The sequence below is a fragment of the Phaenicophaeus curvirostris genome, chromosome 6 (assembly GCF_032191515.1).
Source record: "Phaenicophaeus curvirostris isolate KB17595 chromosome 6, BPBGC_Pcur_1.0, whole genome shotgun sequence".
Taxonomy (NCBI): domain Eukaryota; kingdom Metazoa; phylum Chordata; class Aves; order Cuculiformes; family Cuculidae; genus Phaenicophaeus; species Phaenicophaeus curvirostris.
In genome coordinates this window covers 39,813,579-39,830,857 of record NC_091397.1, presented here as the reverse complement: position 1 = coordinate 39,830,857, position 17,279 = coordinate 39,813,579, and the positions used below count along the sequence as shown (strand labels likewise).

General features: G+C 39.3%; 1 protein-coding gene across 2 annotated transcripts in view; it reads left to right on the top strand.

Annotated features, from left to right (window-relative positions):
• ELMO1 (engulfment and cell motility 1) overlaps positions 1-17,279 on the top strand; it is a 311,923-nt gene that overhangs the window by 190,154 nt on the left and 104,490 nt on the right. For both annotated transcript variants that reach the window (XM_069859885.1, XM_069859886.1), the window contains one exon: positions 13,607-13,743. In XM_069859885.1, the coding sequence (XP_069715986.1) occupies positions 13,607-13,743 (137 nt within the window). The remainder of the gene's footprint in view (positions 1-13,606; positions 13,744-17,279) is intronic.

Here is a 17,279-nt window from a genome sequence, read left to right as displayed (position 1 = left end):
ATTTGTCACATTCTATATTTCCTGAGGATATCATTAACAGTGCCACCAGCTTGGGGCTCCAGCAAGTTTTGTGGAGGTATTCCTAGATTTTGTGCCACTGTTTTTAATGAAAATCCAGAGCCCAAGACTGGCTTTTGAGAAATTCCAATAGTACTACTCTTAGCTTGATAGCTCTCCTTTCCTTTTAGTAATTTCTATATATGGCCAGCCACCTCACCGATTCTGGTATCAAATCCCATTTTCTCCAGATGAATTACAATTTTCTGTCTGGCACGCTGTGTTATATCAAAATACTTTTCTTACGAGTCAGATGCAGAAGAACTAATCTGTCCACTGTGCAGATAAAGTCCACCACATTTCACCCTTGAGAAACACTAGTTATTTTGTCAAAGAAGATTAGATGAATCAGACTTGATCCCTTCCCGGTAAGCCTGTGCAATATTTATTCCAGTCTCTCTTCACCTCACTATGTTTTTACTTACTTTCCTTCCAAATTTGTTCTAAAGCTTTACCTCCTATTGAGAACAGCCCTGGAAATAACCAATTTTACCTTTCCCTCCTCCCTTTTTTAAGTATAAGCCTTGTGTTTGCTTTTATATTCTCTTTATATGACAAATTTATTAAAAATCTGCCTTACTTGTAATGCCAGGTGTAGGACAGAGCAGGAGGACTTCATGAGATGGAGAAGGAAGTGCCCTTCATGATGAAAGCAGGGGCATGATTTCAAAAAGGGGATGTTTAATATGTCCCAAACTGGGTGTCTGCACTGCTCCTTCTTGGAGGTGGCAGAAATCATTGATCTGTTCCAGCGATGGGCCCACTTCGTTTAGGCAAGGGAGTACAGCTTCAGCTGGGCTCAGAATTGTACTGTCAAAAACCTCTAGTTCACATGTACATCTTAAAAACCTTGCCTGTGCTGATTTTATCTTCAAAGAAATTTCTCTCATGTATTTCTAGCATGAGAAGCTAAAGAAAAAAAGTCTGTAAGCTCTAGCTTCCTGTTAAATTTTCTAACAGTGAAACACCTCGTATTGTGTGAGGAGGTACTGGCCTTCTCTAAAATAAACTAATAGGTAACAGAAGGAGAAGCCAGTTGAGCCTATTTTGAATCAGTTGCAATTTGATCTCACCTGCTGACTGAGGATGTTCTACTTCAGTTTTAGCACAGGCTGCTGTGAAAATGGAAATGGTCGGTGTCTCTCAAGCAGGTCCACAAGAGGCCGCAGGAGTAGAACTGAGCACTGTGGTAGTGGGAGTGAAATTGGTGCCAATACTGTGTTTGGGCAACCACAGAAGTAAAGCTCTATTACCCTATTTTTGATAAGTGTGCACTTTGCCCGGTACATGCACACACAAAGAGGTGAGAGACACCACTGAGACTACCAGCATAGACACAACTTGCAAGGGATTTTTATAGTAAAACCAGAGTATTTCTCTTCTGGAGAAACAGAACTCAGAGCTATGACCTGCCACTGCCTGCAAGGAGCTGTCTTGCTGCAAGTTATCTCCAACGGAGCAGAAGTATTTATGCTGACGAGGTTTTATTATAGTTCTTCATGCTCAACACGTCCTCACCGAGGACAGGGGTTTTCTCTGAGCTGTTAGAGTAGGCACACCTTCAAAGTCTCTGCCAGTTTGGGCTCAACAGAGATTTCTGACTAATCAAGCAGACTGAGATCCAGTTTTAAAAATAAGCAAACAAGAAACCCAAACCACAGGGATTTAGAATGGCTTCAGTTCAGACTATCTTTAATTCGCTGGTGTCTTGCTGCTAAATTTTTGTCTGCCATAAGAAAATTTTCTACTAATTTTCTCAAGTTTGAATGGGAAGAGTTGATATTTATTTTTTCTTGTAAAGCCAATCTAGTGCTTCTTTGGCCTTTGTGATTTTGAAACCAACATTTCTAATCTGTCCTATTGGTGGTGGAGAAATTTGACTATTTCTCAAAAAAACCCCATTTAAATTCTCAATTATTTCTTGTTGGTTTGTTTGGAAATATTATTTCTGTAACTTGTCACAGTAGACTGGGAAAGACTTCTCTTTTCCAGATGTATTACTTCATAATTTTTAAATAGATGCAAACAACCTGTACCTACAGATAAGACAGCTGAACAGATTCAGTCAAAAGAGAGTTGAACAATGCTTTCTGAGGACAAGATGATATTTTTTCAAATGAATTTATGTTGTTTAGCTTGTGTTATGAACCAGTTTATTTTAACAAAAGCAAAGCTAGTGCACTTGGCTTTTATGCGATGTCTCTTGAGACATGACTGGGATAATGCTTTGTAAAAAAACAGCCAAGCAATAATCCTAAATTTTGAGAACTAATTTTAAACTGAAATGCAGAAGCAAAGAGAGGTCTTGCCTGAGATTACGTTCATTTTACCTGTCTGAAATTGCCAAGCTTCTGCAATGGGTGTAGTAGGAGAGAATTTTTAAGCAGGTTAACTTAGCTTGTTTTTCAAATACAGCCATAGTCCAACAGAGAAATTTAAGCTGAAGATTTTTACCTGTTTTTTTATTGGCTGTTGTTGGTTCTGAGAAATCATTATTTTCATATTTGTATATTGCTATTCTGTGATCCTTATGCACACAGATGTATTTCTGGAGTGAGTAATAATACACTTGGGAAAATAAGGCCTTCAAGGAAAAATTAAGAAAATTACTTATGGTCAGGGTGGAATAAAGTGATAGAAAAGATGTAACTGTCTTCAGGAACCTCAAGGCATGATGTAAAAATTACTTTATTCAGTTCTTGTAGTCAACAAGGACAAAACAAACAAAGGATTTACAATACAAAAGAGAAAATTTATCTCAAATAACAATGACGACAACAAAGCTAGAGACTAGATAAGTAATGGAACAAGCTACAAGGGAATATTGTGCAGTTATTAACACAAGAGACATTATAGTTTAGAGCAGATTTCTTCCTTGTTGTCCTGATTCTGATAGTTTACAAAGATGTGACCTCAGCAAGTCTTAATGTGTTTTCTGGGCCTCTTTCCTCTCCCAACCTCCCACATGTTCACTTGATTTATACTCAAGGGCTTTTCATACCAAATATCATGAGGTGATTCTCTCAGCTTCTTTATAATCTCAAAGGTTTTGTCTTATAATGAATTACGTCTATAAATACACAACGCAAATACCCTAGGATATAGAGCAGGATTTTTTTTTAAAATATTTGCACTGTCTAAAATACTTTTAAGCAAGAGATCTGTTTCCCAAACCAAAATACAATGTTTTAACATTTATTTTTTTACACTGGTATGATTGAAATGCTGGTTTAATGATTCAGCCTATGAGGAAGAGCAATAAAGAAGGGCAATATTACAGCCTAATTAAACATTTCCGAAGCATAACTTTTGATCACAATAGTTTTACCTGTCTAAAACTATGCTCTAGCAGCTGTAGTATCAAACAATTGCGTTTGTATTAGTGGGTGAATTGAAAAAACTCCATTAGAGTAGCTTATGAACTTGCCACTTGGAAATGTATTGTTTATATAGCTTTTGTTGTTAAGCATGTGGTCTAATTAACTTGTTTTTCTGCCTGTCTTTCAAGAGGTTAGGTTTGACATCTGAAGAATTAATGTTAACTAATGCCTTTGTTGAGATTGATTAATGTTCACAAAGCCATTTGAAGATGTTTGGCGCATAGACAGTGCATAAATGGTGATGAACTCAGATAGTGTGCTAACAAGCACTGAGGCTCAATGTTTACTGAGCAGCTTGCACCCTAACACATCACTGGTTTTCTTTTTTTGTGAATGGCAGTTACTCAGTTTGGCCTATTTTAAACTTCAGCAGTTTTATTTTTGTTTTGCCAGTCTGACTTTGGGACTCTGGCCCAGATAGTTGAAAACATAATTTACAAATTAAGACAAATTGTAGGGAGAGAAAACAATTTAGGTGGTTGTGGTTAGATAGCTAAGATGCATTTTTCACAGTGAGTTAATGACCTTTGCCTCAGCGAGTCAACTGGGTTCCGATAGTGACTGAGTTTATGAGGAGGGGGAAGATTTGCATTTCTCCATGGATCAACAGGTTGTCGCTGCCTTACCTACCACTTGTGGTTGCCTATGGCAGAAAAAGAATGGACTAGCAGGTAGCCAAGCTAGGGTGTTGCCAGCCTGGGGTATATTGCACAGGATTTGGCCTGTATAAACTTATATCCAGTGGCTGATTTCTTCTTTCTCACATTTTGCTTTCACAAAGTGGAGGGGAGAAAAAAATGTTATTTGGCAATTTGGTGTGTATATGTATAAATATGCATATTTTAAAGGAGGTACAGAGTTTGTAGGGGTGCAGAAGGAGAGGGAGGAGAGGTGTCATTGCCAAGGTGATTCATCCTAAATAGAGCTGTAGTAGTGGTGGTACTGTCTGTATTTTCAAAGAAGTCAAGGAGAGCTAGTAGGTGCACAACTTCTGGTTCTTGAGCAAGCAATATAGCTTCAGCACAGTTCAGAACCTGTTCTGACATGAGAGATAAGCAGCCATCACTCTAAGATGCCTGATACAGTGAATCACCTCAGTCACAGGTAATATTTTTTATGTCATATTTCCCTGTGTCTCAGTCTCTTACCTTGTTTGATATTTTGAGTATACTGCAGTTGTTCAAAGCAAGTGATTAAATTTAGAGTCCTTTTGTTCTGTTGCATTTTCTGTGGTAGCAGAGGAGCTAGCATAAAGTATAGGTGTGTTACTAATTTTCTAGATAACTGATAATTTGTCCTGCTCCAGCTTTTGCACTTCAGGAGCTAGCCTGACTGATTAGGCAGAGGTAGCGGGCTGCCAGCTGGCCTCATACCCTGCCACAGGTGTGTGGAAGGTAGCCCAGCAGCCTGTCACAAAACTGTAGCAAAGGAGGCATGTCATGTATGGACACCTCTAATGGAGGTATAGAGGGTTTGTGGATGGTCCATAACTGGTCTGCAGGGGTAATTCAGTTATAACATTTTTTCCTAATAGGGGATTGACTTGGTACCACAAAAAAGTATTCTTTTCCTTCCTAGCTTGACTGCTGGTTTGTTGGCTTGTCCATCTGCTCATTTGTTTTAGTTCCTCACAGTTCTTCTGCTGTTGCTCACTTGTAAGATCAAATATGGAAAAAACATATTTTTCCCTAGTTGTTTTAAACAACTACCACATCAGTTATTTGCATTTTAATTTCAAACATTTGATTTGAATGAGGAGACCTGTGTGAGGAAAGGGGAATGAGAGCTGCCTAAGTAGCATAGGGGGTCCTAAAAAAACCCTGTAGACTTACCAGGTTACTGTTTGCAGTGTTTTTCCTGCAGGTTTTCATGGGCTTCTTTAAGTTTTGCTTACAGATGGTGCCCTAGCCAGCCTATTTAAAGCAGAATTAATTTTCAGTGACAGCTTCTCTCTTGTGAATTGAAACAGCATGGTCTGTATTTCAAATGGTAACCAGAGTATATTCTTGATGAACTATCTCGCAGAAGGTCTTTGGAGAGACACGAGCTGTAACCTGTAATACAGTCTATGTAATTTCCTAATAAAGAAAATGGGTAATTAGAGGTAAGAGTGTGCTTTTTAGCAAGAATCCCTTCAGGAAGAGAAGCAATAAGATGGTGCTCTCTGGAACAGTCAGAGTAAAAAGCAAAAAGTCAGCAATCCTGCCATGAAAGTGGGATGGTTGTGGGGGAACATCAAGGAGATGCGCAAGCAAAGGCAGGGCAAGCACTAGCTCCTCTGCACCTGGAAACTTCTGGCTCTGGCCCTCAGTGTTCTGCATCTGCAATGATTCAACAGTTAAAAGAAAATGTGCCCAAGTACAGCATTTAGGAACAGACTTTGCCACTGAGTGTTATAGGGCTAAAAGGAGTGGTTACACACCGCGAGTGACTGCCTTTATGCTGTTCTTTGTAAGTTCTGAGAATATCTGCCTCCCCCGTTGCTATTGTCATTCTTCTGATTTGTCTGGAGATACGGTTGAAGCTAGTTTCATTGAGGACTTAGGAGATGAAGGATGCAACAGGGGAGGGACTAGAGTATCAATGTGTAACAGAAGTGATAAGGTGTTTCCTTTGATAGGTTTGAGCTTAGCTGGCCTTCTGTCAGTGCCGCTATCTGTGTCAGTTGGACTTCAAGTAGAGAGACAGTCTGTGGGCTTAGAAATTGTCAGAAATGCTTTTTTTTAAGCCTTCATGTAACTGTCATTGCCTTGCAGGCTTTCCAAGGTTTCAGGAACCTGACAGATCAGCAGTGTTATGTTTTGTAGGAGGGTTTTGCATAGTATGTCTACTTGTTAAACAAGCTTTTGTTGATTCTCCTTAATATATATAATTCCTTCTTATTCTATATGTTTACAAGAAGTGACCATAAACACTTCATAGCCCAAAAGCAAATTTATCATGCTAATTGGTTAACATCCTGATGATCTTAAAGGTCTATTCCAACCTAAACGTTTCTATGATTCTATATTGTTGTTTAAGGATACTGTAAATATGCCAGTGTATAATCATAGATCTGTGCTTGCAGATCTATGTCTTTTTTTTTTTTTTTCCATAAAAGACATTCCTTTTTGATATAAGAAATACCACCTCTTGCTTTTTTCATGCCATTTTCACTCTCAAGGGCTTTTCTTCTAGAAGTGTGTGAGTAATTCGAATAAAGTGCTCCCTCACCCCTGAAAATAATACTCCAACTTATCCATCAGGTTTAAAACCTGCATTTTCTTACTATTATTGATCACTGTGGGGTTTTCTTATACTGTGAGTAGTGGAGGAGTGAAGAGGGAAGCAGAGTACTTTCCTGTTTGCCCAGCAGTGTGCTGTGACACATTGTAGAGGCATTTCAGAGTTATTCATTTCTGGCACTTGTTTTATCACAAATAAAAATAGGCTACTTTTGTGAGACATGGGGAACCTTTATCAGCATGATGCTAACTCTTTGTAATCTTTTTCATTTGTTTGTTTTGTATAAAAGCCTGTTTAGTAACTCTCCTCTCTTTGCACTTCGGCTTTCTGTTTGCAATTCCAAACCATGATGTTCAGTCTTTGGGTCTGTTCTAGGTAGAAGAGGCGCAGTGAAGTTTCCATATTTACTGAGGATTGCAAAAGGGGTTATTTTTACGAAGTAGGTCTGCTTCATTGGGTTTTTTTTTCAGTTTACCATCAGATCTGTATGTGTTGGGGTGAATCTGCCCAGGTAACATTTTTCAGCTACCTCAGTATGGATGTAGTACAGATGCCACCTCTGAACTGCTAGATCTGTTGGTAGCGATGACTTCATTGATGTGTGCTGCAGTAGTCTGGGCTCTTCTTCCAGCACTTTCATTTGAGACAATGAGAAAAGCAGATTTTTAAATAGCAGCTCCTTTATTTAATGATATCTTGGGGAGGGAAGGTGTGTTTCTAACAGAGCAGCAGTTACCTTCAATGCAAATCTGGGTGACTTAGTGAAGAGTCTAGGGCTGCATGTGCCGTAAATATCCTAGTTGTGTGTGTCTTGTATCACTTGAGGTTTTGTGGAATCCTTGTTTGTTTTTCATTGCATAGTGAAATTTATTCTCAGCCTTGAAAAAGGAAAGCTTACAGACTGTAGGATGCTTTTTATGTGTACTTTTCTTCCAGTTTCCCTCTATAGCTCCTCTAATGAGAAGGTTCATCAGTTCAGAGAAATACTGTTGCCATATGTCTTTATGAGGAATTTGAGCTGGTAGTTTTCTACATGTTTTACAGTTTCATATCTTCCATTCAAATATGTGATCAGGTAAGGCAAGTTGTTGAAGGTCTCTTGTATTAGCTGGATAATTTTTTTGCTCTGGAAATGCTATGTACCATGTTCAAGAGGCGGCACTTCTGCTCTGTTTACATGATCAGTTCATTGCTTTCCTGAGTAATTGTGTGTATGCTACTTTGGTGCTGAAATTTTGGATTTGGATTCACTTCTGATATCCTTATCTGAGATCACCTTTCTAACACACATATATGCATCCACACCCCTGGAGAAACCGGTGGCGCATCTTGCACGGTTCAGTGGTGCAGTGTGCTTTCTTATCCCCTTGTTTTTTCCAACCAAGTGAAATAAAACCCTCACATAATTCACCTAGATTTGGAATTTAAGAAATACAGCTTAGCTTTTTGCATTATATTGATGTGTCTTGAAGCTTAGTAGCTTGTATCTTACTCTCTCAATCAAAGTAAAAAGTATGAGCGGCTTTTGTTCTAATTCCAGTTGAGGCTTCTGAACAGCACTGTTCCCTTGGAAAGAAAATTACAGGACTGGCAGCAATATTACTACTTCATTACTGCGCTGCCATTGCTAGTGACCTTCCTTGCCTTAAATTACACTGTTTCCCTATCATGTGCCAGAAGGGTAGCCAAAGGTTTACTCTCAAGTTATTGCCAGCAGACTACAGGCATCAGTGGTGTAGATAACTTGGCAATCACTGTGTTCTGCAGTATTGGGTATGCTTTTTCTTATGTACACCATGTGTTACTGAGAGAATTTTTGATTACGTGTATAAAAATGGTCATGGCAGTAGTTATTTTTACTGTATCTCATCTTCAGGGAGAAGCAGAAATTACAGTACGTGCTTCTTCTGAGAGCTAGAGAGAATTAGTTGCCCTTTGATTGTCTTCTGTTACTGGCAAATAATAATCCCAGAGGGGGCTGTGCCAAATGGAGATGATATTTCTAAGGTTCATATTGTGCCCTTCATTTGTAGATCTTGCTGCACTTCAGAAAGTTGGATGGATCTTTCCACCCGCCTCCTCTCTGATCAAATATTATCATCTCCATTCTGTGAAATTGTGGAAAACAACAGAGAGGAAAAATGACTCAGAATTAAGCAGCAGCTCAGTAATAGAAAACGTATATCTCTCTGAAGGCTGATCACATAGATCCCTAGTACGTTTCAGACAGCGAGATGCTTTTGAACCCTGCTCTCTCTGGGACTTTGCAAAACAGTTTATCTGCATCACTACTTCATCTCAAAATTGTACTGATGCGTTTTCAGGATGCTTTTCTTGATGAGTTTCCTGGTGCACAGGATCCATTAATACCTCCCCCCACCACAGGGGCTTACTCCTCACCACAGATGTCTGTCTGTCCCTTTATGCATGGCAACAATAACACAAGGTGACCATATGTATATGGACGACTGAATAATTTGATTGATATAAGCTGTCTGTACAACCATTTCCATTCTTGAATTCCAGAAGTTCACAGTGGAGGTCAGAATGACCATATGCCATTTTGAAGATCTGGTGGGTGATCAGTGTCTAGTATCAACATAGCAGTTTAGCAGAGTCAGGAAGAAAGCAGAAGTTTCTGAAAATCAAGGGCAGTACCTTGCCTAGAGAGGTGTATTACTGTGTTTCTGTCTGCTGTTCTATCTTCGCAGGGAGGGAGGGTTTTATCTGTGATAATTCCAAGTATGACACACAATAAATCTTAAGATAAAAAAAAGTATTCTCTTTTCCTCCCCCCCTTTTCCAAGTGGAAACTAGTTATAAATATCTACACATAGCCTACTTTTTAAGGTGGGAAAATGATGCAATCAGCTTTGCAGCTGTCAACCAGCTTCTGTTGAACTGGTGGCCTTTTGTTCATACATTTTTGGACAGTGAGGTGACACACAAGCTTGATGTCTGGTCTGGTGCACTTGTCCTTTCCAGGAGTCTGTCTTGCGTGCAGAAATCCCTATCGTCTGTATTCAGTTCACCACAGCAACTTTGAAATTTAAATCTCTGTTGTATTTAAAGTCAAACATCATCATGTAATCTGTGCCCTTCCAAGACAGGCTTTTGCAAATATGCAAATACCTAGCTGTTCTCCATGGAGCTAGCAGAAATTCAGACTTGATGATGTTGTTTCTCATAGGAAAAGGCGTTTAGAGATGAGGTCAAACATGAAGGTATAACTCTTTTCTTTCTCAGTTTGTTTTCTTTTTCCTGCTGTTTTCTACTAATCCACAGAGGAATAACATAACGTAACATATCAAATGTGTTCACCACTCTAATGGTCTGGAGCGCTTGAATGTCTTTGTTGTAATTTAGGAAATGAACCGACAGGCCAAATTGTATTGGGTAGACAGTAAAAATATACACTGAAGGAACCACATAAACTCCCAGGTAGAAATTAGCTCTTTCATGCCGATGCAATTTATGATAAGAAATGAACTAATCTTCTTCCTCAAAGACACAGCTAGAAACTTGAAGGACTGCTCGAATCCTAAGAGGTGGCACATTGATCTACAGCTCCGAAAATTGTGCCAAGAAGGGAAAATCAACAAGATCTTCACCTGATTTATGTAGGCAAGGCATCTGTGACTTGCCTTTCAAAGGTGATCTCACAGAGGTGTAATTAAAACTTGATGATGTTATGAAATAGTCATGATGATTTGTGTCCCTGCTTTGCAGCCGTGCATGTGTTTTTGTGTGATTTTAGAAGTGATTAGTCCCTGCTCGTGAAAATGAATAGAATCATAGAATAACCAGGTTGGAAGAGACCCACCGGATCATCAAGTCCAACCATTCCCATCAAACACTAAACCATGCCCCTTAGCACCTCGTCCACCCGTGCCTTAAACACCTCCAGGGAAGGTGACTCAACCACCTTCCTGGGCCACCTGTTGAAGGTTGGAGAGTGCTAGGTTAAGGGCAGGCTTTTTGTGCACAATTCTTGATGTAGAAAGTCTCCAAATTAACCTACTGCTAGACCTCTGTTTCAGTTTAGAACTAGTCGAATTGCAGTTAGTGAAAAAATAAATTCAATAAGTTTTTAATTGGTAAAATCAAACAATGTCTAAATTTGCCCACTCTGCAGAGACAGGCAGTGCTCTGATATTGGAGATGATTCCTTGGGGCTGGAGAGAGTGAGGTAGGACTACAGACTGTGATTCAACCATACTATGGTCTGACACCACTAGTAACACAGTATTGCCTTTTCCCTCATCCTCATCTTACCTGTCGAAAGGAGAAAGAAAGTATTGAGAAAAGGGTTGTCTTTCATTAGATATTTAAACCCTCTGAGCAGAACGCAGATAGGACCTGAGCTGCAGCCTGTAGATATGCAATAGTGTAAACACTGCTGATGTGCTTAATTTGTGATTTTTTTATTCATTTTTTATTACATTTGTAATTTTTTAATACATTGAATTGCATTGGGTTAGATAGAGTTTACAAGACATACAAAAAACTGCATTCAAAACTGAGTATGGATTTTTTTTTTCTCTCCTGTCTGGATGCTGGTGGGAATTTTCAGGAAGCTTTTAATCATTTGGATTTGGATTTTTCTTGGGATTTGTTTTGTGCTTGAAGACATTGATCCTGCTCTCTAACAAGCCTGACTTTCCCCATTTATAACAATAACAGTGATTTTTACTCTTTCATTCTCAGACTGAAAAGACATAAAACACAGTATGTCGCCTAGTCGTAAAAAAAAAAGGGGGGGGGGAGATGGTACCTCTTATTCTCAATGCAGAACAGTCAACGTAATAGATGTAGTTTGAGGCTGATTATCATATGAAGCAGATGATCTGATGGTTAGAACCAATGATCAAGTTTCTGAGAATCCCCAGCCTTTCCATTAATTTTGATTTATTGATTTTTTTATGAGCAAGAGTAGTGATAAGCTCAGGCTCTGAGGAGGATCAGGAAGCCCAGTGTGTGTCGAGGTTTATTGCCTTGTTTCATGCTGTGATTTATACAGCGATGGTACTGGCTGCATTCTTCTGCTTGGTGTTATTTTATTTCTTCTCATCATTATAGTATTTCATGACTTAAAGACAAGTGCCCTCTGAGAATCTGTTCTGTTGTGTCTCTGACATTATTACAAGTGGAAGGTCTGATTATTGGAAGTGCTAAACCCTTGCAGCTCCAGTGGAATGAATGAAAGCTGAAGGTGTTCCGAAAATCATGCCTGAGGCATTTTATTCTTTTATAGGGATTGAATTGTGCCTCATAAATATAGGTCTTTGCTTTGACTAATTCCCCCTTGACTGTGCATCCTGTGAAGTAAATGGAGTTTATTTGATTAGGATGAAACCTCTGCTCCAAAATTAACTCTTATTCTTGCTACATAGCTGAGGGATAATTAGATCTTAGTAAATCTGATGTTAAAATTAAGCTTCTAATTCACAATTAAGCTTCAGAGTTTTGCTTTATAATTGGAATATGTTGGGAAAGATCAGAAACCTGTTTTCTTTGAGGGTTCAAGTGATTCTAGGCATAGCTCATGTTCTCATGGCAGAGTCACTTGTGTGGCGAAGGTAACTAAACGTGCTGAAAGGGTGGTTTTGTGGCTTAGAAGAGGTACCAGGACCAAGTGTTTGCAGCTGATGTGGAGAGTCAGCCCTCCTGAGCCATTCACATTCTTCTGCAAAGAGTCTTAATTCTAATTTCTGCAGTTCCCCTGAGAGAAAGCAGGTGTCAGACAGTGATCCAGCCTCAGGAAAAGGGTCATTTATCCCAATGATTAATAATTCTGCTGTTCTTGCACAAAGGAAAGCTTGCCTAAGCGGTGGCTGTTTGATCCTGAAGTAAAGGAAGATGCTGCTGTATAGTCCTGTGAAGGAGTGCTGGAAAAGTCCAAAGGAGCTCTCACAGCTGAAGCAGAGACTTTTGGGGACTGGGTATATGAGCTTAGTCAACTTCACCTTTTTTGTTAGTTTTTTAAGAACATAAATACACAACCTACTGAGGTGGCCCCTCAGGCTGTGGCAGGGATTAAGGACCCTTTTCAGTCCTTGGCTAAAGCTGCTTTTGTTCCCAGGTTGCTCAGATGTGCCCTGAGGTCATCATTGCTTCAGCCCTTAGTTTGTGAAAATCCATTCTTTGCTCAAGGGGATTCACAGCAGTCTTGCCAAACTGTACTTTTGCCTTTTTGGATCATTATAGTTTGGTTTTGGTTATTTTTCCTTCCTTAAAACCAGCATTTCATTTAAAAGAGGAAGCTTGGGTTTGGTGGTTTTATTTTTTTTTTCTCCCATCTTGGATAAGGGACAAATGACAGAAGATGCATTTACTTTCATTTAAGTTATTTATTCTCAAAGAACAAATTTAATCAGTTACATTCTCATCTGTATGTCTGTCTAGATTTCTCTGGTTACCTCTGTGGTATATCCATGTACAATATGGCAGATCACCTGCTGTGTAAACAGAGCTTCACATTTCAGTGTGTACATTGATGTAATACTATTTTGTGACTGATAGGGTTTGGTGTTTAGTTCTCAACAGGCAATATGATACATGCTGTTATGAGTGGGGAAGGCTGTTGCTTTGATGAGGAGACTTGTGCTTCTTTCCTGTGTCTCTCTCTCCCAGCCCGAACAACAAAACTTGGCACAAACAAAACACCCATTGAGAGAATATTCAGGCAAACAGCTAGTTGCTTCCTCTTGTTCTTGCTGCTGGTCTCCTGCAGACAGGCTTTACATGGTGTTTCATTGTCTTTAATAGTGTGGACCAAGACTGGCTTTTTAGGGTAATGTTTTGATATCCTTTGCTACTAGAACTGAGATTCGTCTCAATTGCAGTGTTTTTGAGATGCTGTGGCTGTTTGTATATTATGTTTATTTTCTGAAGCTCCTGCCTGTAAAAGTTTTATTACACACTCCTTGTTTTTCTGTTTTTAGCCAGTGAGACCTGCAACGATTTCCATCCCATGTTCTTCACCCATGACAGATCGTTTGAGGAGTTCTTCTGTATCTGCATTCAGCTCTTGAACAAGACATGGAAGGAAATGAGGGCAACTTCAGAGGACTTTAACAAGGCAAGAAAAAGAGTGGGGTGGGAATAACTGGGCAGGATGGTGAAACAAGGCCGTGTACTCTTCCCTGGAGGCACAGGGGTTTACTGATCCCCTTTCTGCTGAACGCTGTAGAGTTTTCATCTGTTCAGATTCTTTGCCCATCAGAGGGCTGGCATTTAGGAAGTGGGAGTAGGGGATGGGATGTGTAAGGAAGTTCACAGACCCTTTGCCATCATGTTACGTGTCAGATTGTGAAACTAAAAATCTAGCTTGAGGGGAAATTCTCCCTTTTTGTGTTAGCGCTGTTATGCTGAAGTGCTGCAGCCTCTAAGGTTGTAAATAATGCAAAGAAAGTACTGCAGTGATAATTCTGTGCATTCCTTTCATTTCATGTGAGCATTAAAGTGATAAAATATTCAAGACTGGACACAATCCTGACAAAGTGCTGTGCAGTTTAGCCTGCTAAAACAAAAAGCCCAAACCAAATAAAAAAACAACACCTCCCACCCCCATCACTATTGCACCCTTTTTCTTTTAAGACAGAGTTCTGGACATTTCAGACAATTGCAGAACAAGTTTGTCTGTCTTAATGGTCCTTAGACATCCTATTTTAACTATAACTTACCAGGAGGCTGAAAAGTATCTTTGGCATTTTGTAAGCGTGACAAACTTGTGCTTTTGTGGCCAGCTGGCATCCTTAAATTTGTTGGGATCCTTTGACTGAATCTTGAGCTTCTCCCTGAGACTAGATGTCGGTTATAGAGCTGTTGGTTGAGAATGAAAAGTGAGACTGTTGCACTGTGTGAGCATGTGCCATACAAGTTCTCTAAAGTCACAAGACTTGAATGTTACGTGAGAGCTAGTAGGAGTGATCATGTCTGCCTTGAATTGGAACGGCCTGTTATTGAAGTGGTCTAAATGTCCGTTTTCCACTGCAGAGCAAAGGTGAATCCTTAGGACATGGTGTTGAATAACCTTTGTTGAGTGCTTTTAGTTAAGATAGTTGGCAGTGGTACCAGAGGCAGAAGAAAGAAGGGAAGTCCAAAATGCGTACTGTTGTAGCTAGATGACCTAGGGACTTGTTCTGACATGCTTTTTGTACCTAATGGTTCAACAGTGCAGAAGGAGCAGTAGCAAGATAATTCACCAAACAGCATAGAAACCTAAAATCAAGAGCTTAAAAAGGCAACAACTTTTTTGAGACTACTTCATAATATATGTTTTGTTTTAAACAAATGTATTAACAACTGCCTATTACTTACAGGCCTTCTGTCTCAGTAGAAGAAAAACTTGTATACATAATTTCCCACAACTTGACTTGGAATATTATTATTAATCTGAGGAGATTCAGGAAAAGAATGGCCCTGTTTCTGGCAACAACCCAGATCACCTTAAAAAGTAAACTAAGAAATTTACTTCTCAATGTTAGGCATTGCTGTGGAGCTTCATGGAACATCAGGTAGTTTCTTCTCTGATCTGACTAGTTTGCTGTTTGTGTCTTTTGTTATTGAAAATCCTGTGACTTCATCCAGAAGTAATTTCAGGGTCAGCAAAACAGATGGTAGGTCCTACTGCATGTGTCGTTGAATACACAGGTGATCCTTAACTCCATGAGGCAAATCTGAAACATTTGCCATTGTGCTACGCAGGATTTGTGTCTGTTAGTGGCACTACAATGCATGAGAGAGGAACCCAGATCGCTGCCTACAAAAATCACTCTGGATTTTGTAGCTGTTTTTGTAAAGGGAGGGACTACTAAACTCTTGTGACTCTCATTTCTAATAGTTCAGTAATTATGTTCTACTTATCTAAATCCTTTCTTTTAGTCATAAGGCGATTTTTGTGCTGTTACCCACTTCAAATGACATGTGGTGATGATGTGCATTACTCAGCTGATAAATGTCTAAAGGGATCTGTGAGTGAAATAAGCTGTGTTGTTGTGTGGGCTTGTGAAGCACTTCTGGATTTGTGGAGGATGATGTGTTTTATAGTGGTACCCAAGGTTTACCCATCTGGATGGTGAGTGACAGCTGCCAGTGCTGATGGATTTACCAAACTAATTTGGTTATTTTTAATCGTTACCTACCAGGAGGCTTTGGTAATGATGGCATGTTAGTATACTTTCTACATCTTTCCTGTGTGCTACTGGTATCTGTTTCTATGCAGTTACTTTTGAAAACTTGGCAGGCAAAGGCCATGTGTACCTAGGGAGATTTCAGCCCTACTTTCAGGAGTGAATGGGAAGAAAAGAGGCCTCACAAGATACCATACCTTCTTTGCTGTGGAAAAATTCTCTTTCATTCTCTCTTTGTGTTACTGTTTTTCAATTTCAATAACTTGATTGGCATGGTAATGTGTGAAACACCACTTTGCCCCAGTTTACTATCTACCCGGCTGCTGGGATCATTCCTTTTCTTCCCTCTTCCTTTCCTCCCCCAAAATCTCCAAAACAAAATTAGACACTCTCAATATATTGGATGCTAAGTCCTGAGACCTGGAGATTCTGTTAAAAAGCTAATTTACTTGCTTTGATCTTTAATCATAATTGAAGAGAAGGAGCTTTTTGCTCAAATTTAAATTTTTGATTAATCACAGTAGCTTGTACATTGAGGGGCCATTGGGGGTCTGTGTGCACATGTAGAGATTTATTTCCTCCATCTTTTGTGCTGGAGAATGATAGGCACTGAAAGAAGTGAGGTGATCGAATACTTCCCCTCAGGTTTCAGTGCCAGTTCTGTTTTAAGCATCGGATGAAGACTTTCTTTTGATGACAAAAATGTATACTGTACCATTATGGTTCCTCAATCCATATTGTGGAGATTTCATATAGGTTTGTTCGTTTCTAAAGGTTAAAAAAAATAATTAAAACAGCACTTTGCTCATAGTTGAAAGAATTCTGTGCTGCTTTAGTGAAACATTTATGATCTAATGCTTTGTCTTTCTGATCCTCTTTCATTCAAACAAACACCTTTTGTCAACTCTTGCGTTAGAAAAACTCCTTGGATTTCTGTGATAGTAGTGTGATACTGTCAGACCTAAAACCTTTTTTACTGTCTCTCAAAATACTGGTAGATGTCTGAATAGAATAATTTAGTCAGGTAATTAAGCTTTTATTATGCCTTTATAACATCTTAAGACATACATAATTCACGTCTGAGTTTTCTAGAGAAATTAAGATGCAGTTGGATAGAAAGACATGCAGTGGCAACAATTCCATTTGAAACCTTTTTTCTTGGATCCTACAGATGATGAAAGGGCACTTTGCAAGCTCTGTCCTCCACAGTCATTTGTAAGCAGACAGCATGTTTTATGAAAATATAATCTTATCTCCAAGATTTACATAATTCTACATGTTTTATTGCAGCAGAAGCAGCATTGAGTATTGATTTTTGGAGTCAACTCAGTCCAGCTTTCTGACAGTCAGTACTATCTCACGCTCCAGCATCTAGAAATCTTCATCAACAGCCTACCTATTTAAATAGGTTCCCATCAGCCAGTTTTCCCTCACATAGGGACCACCTACACTCTAGTCAGGGTAATCGGGCCCTGCTGCCATA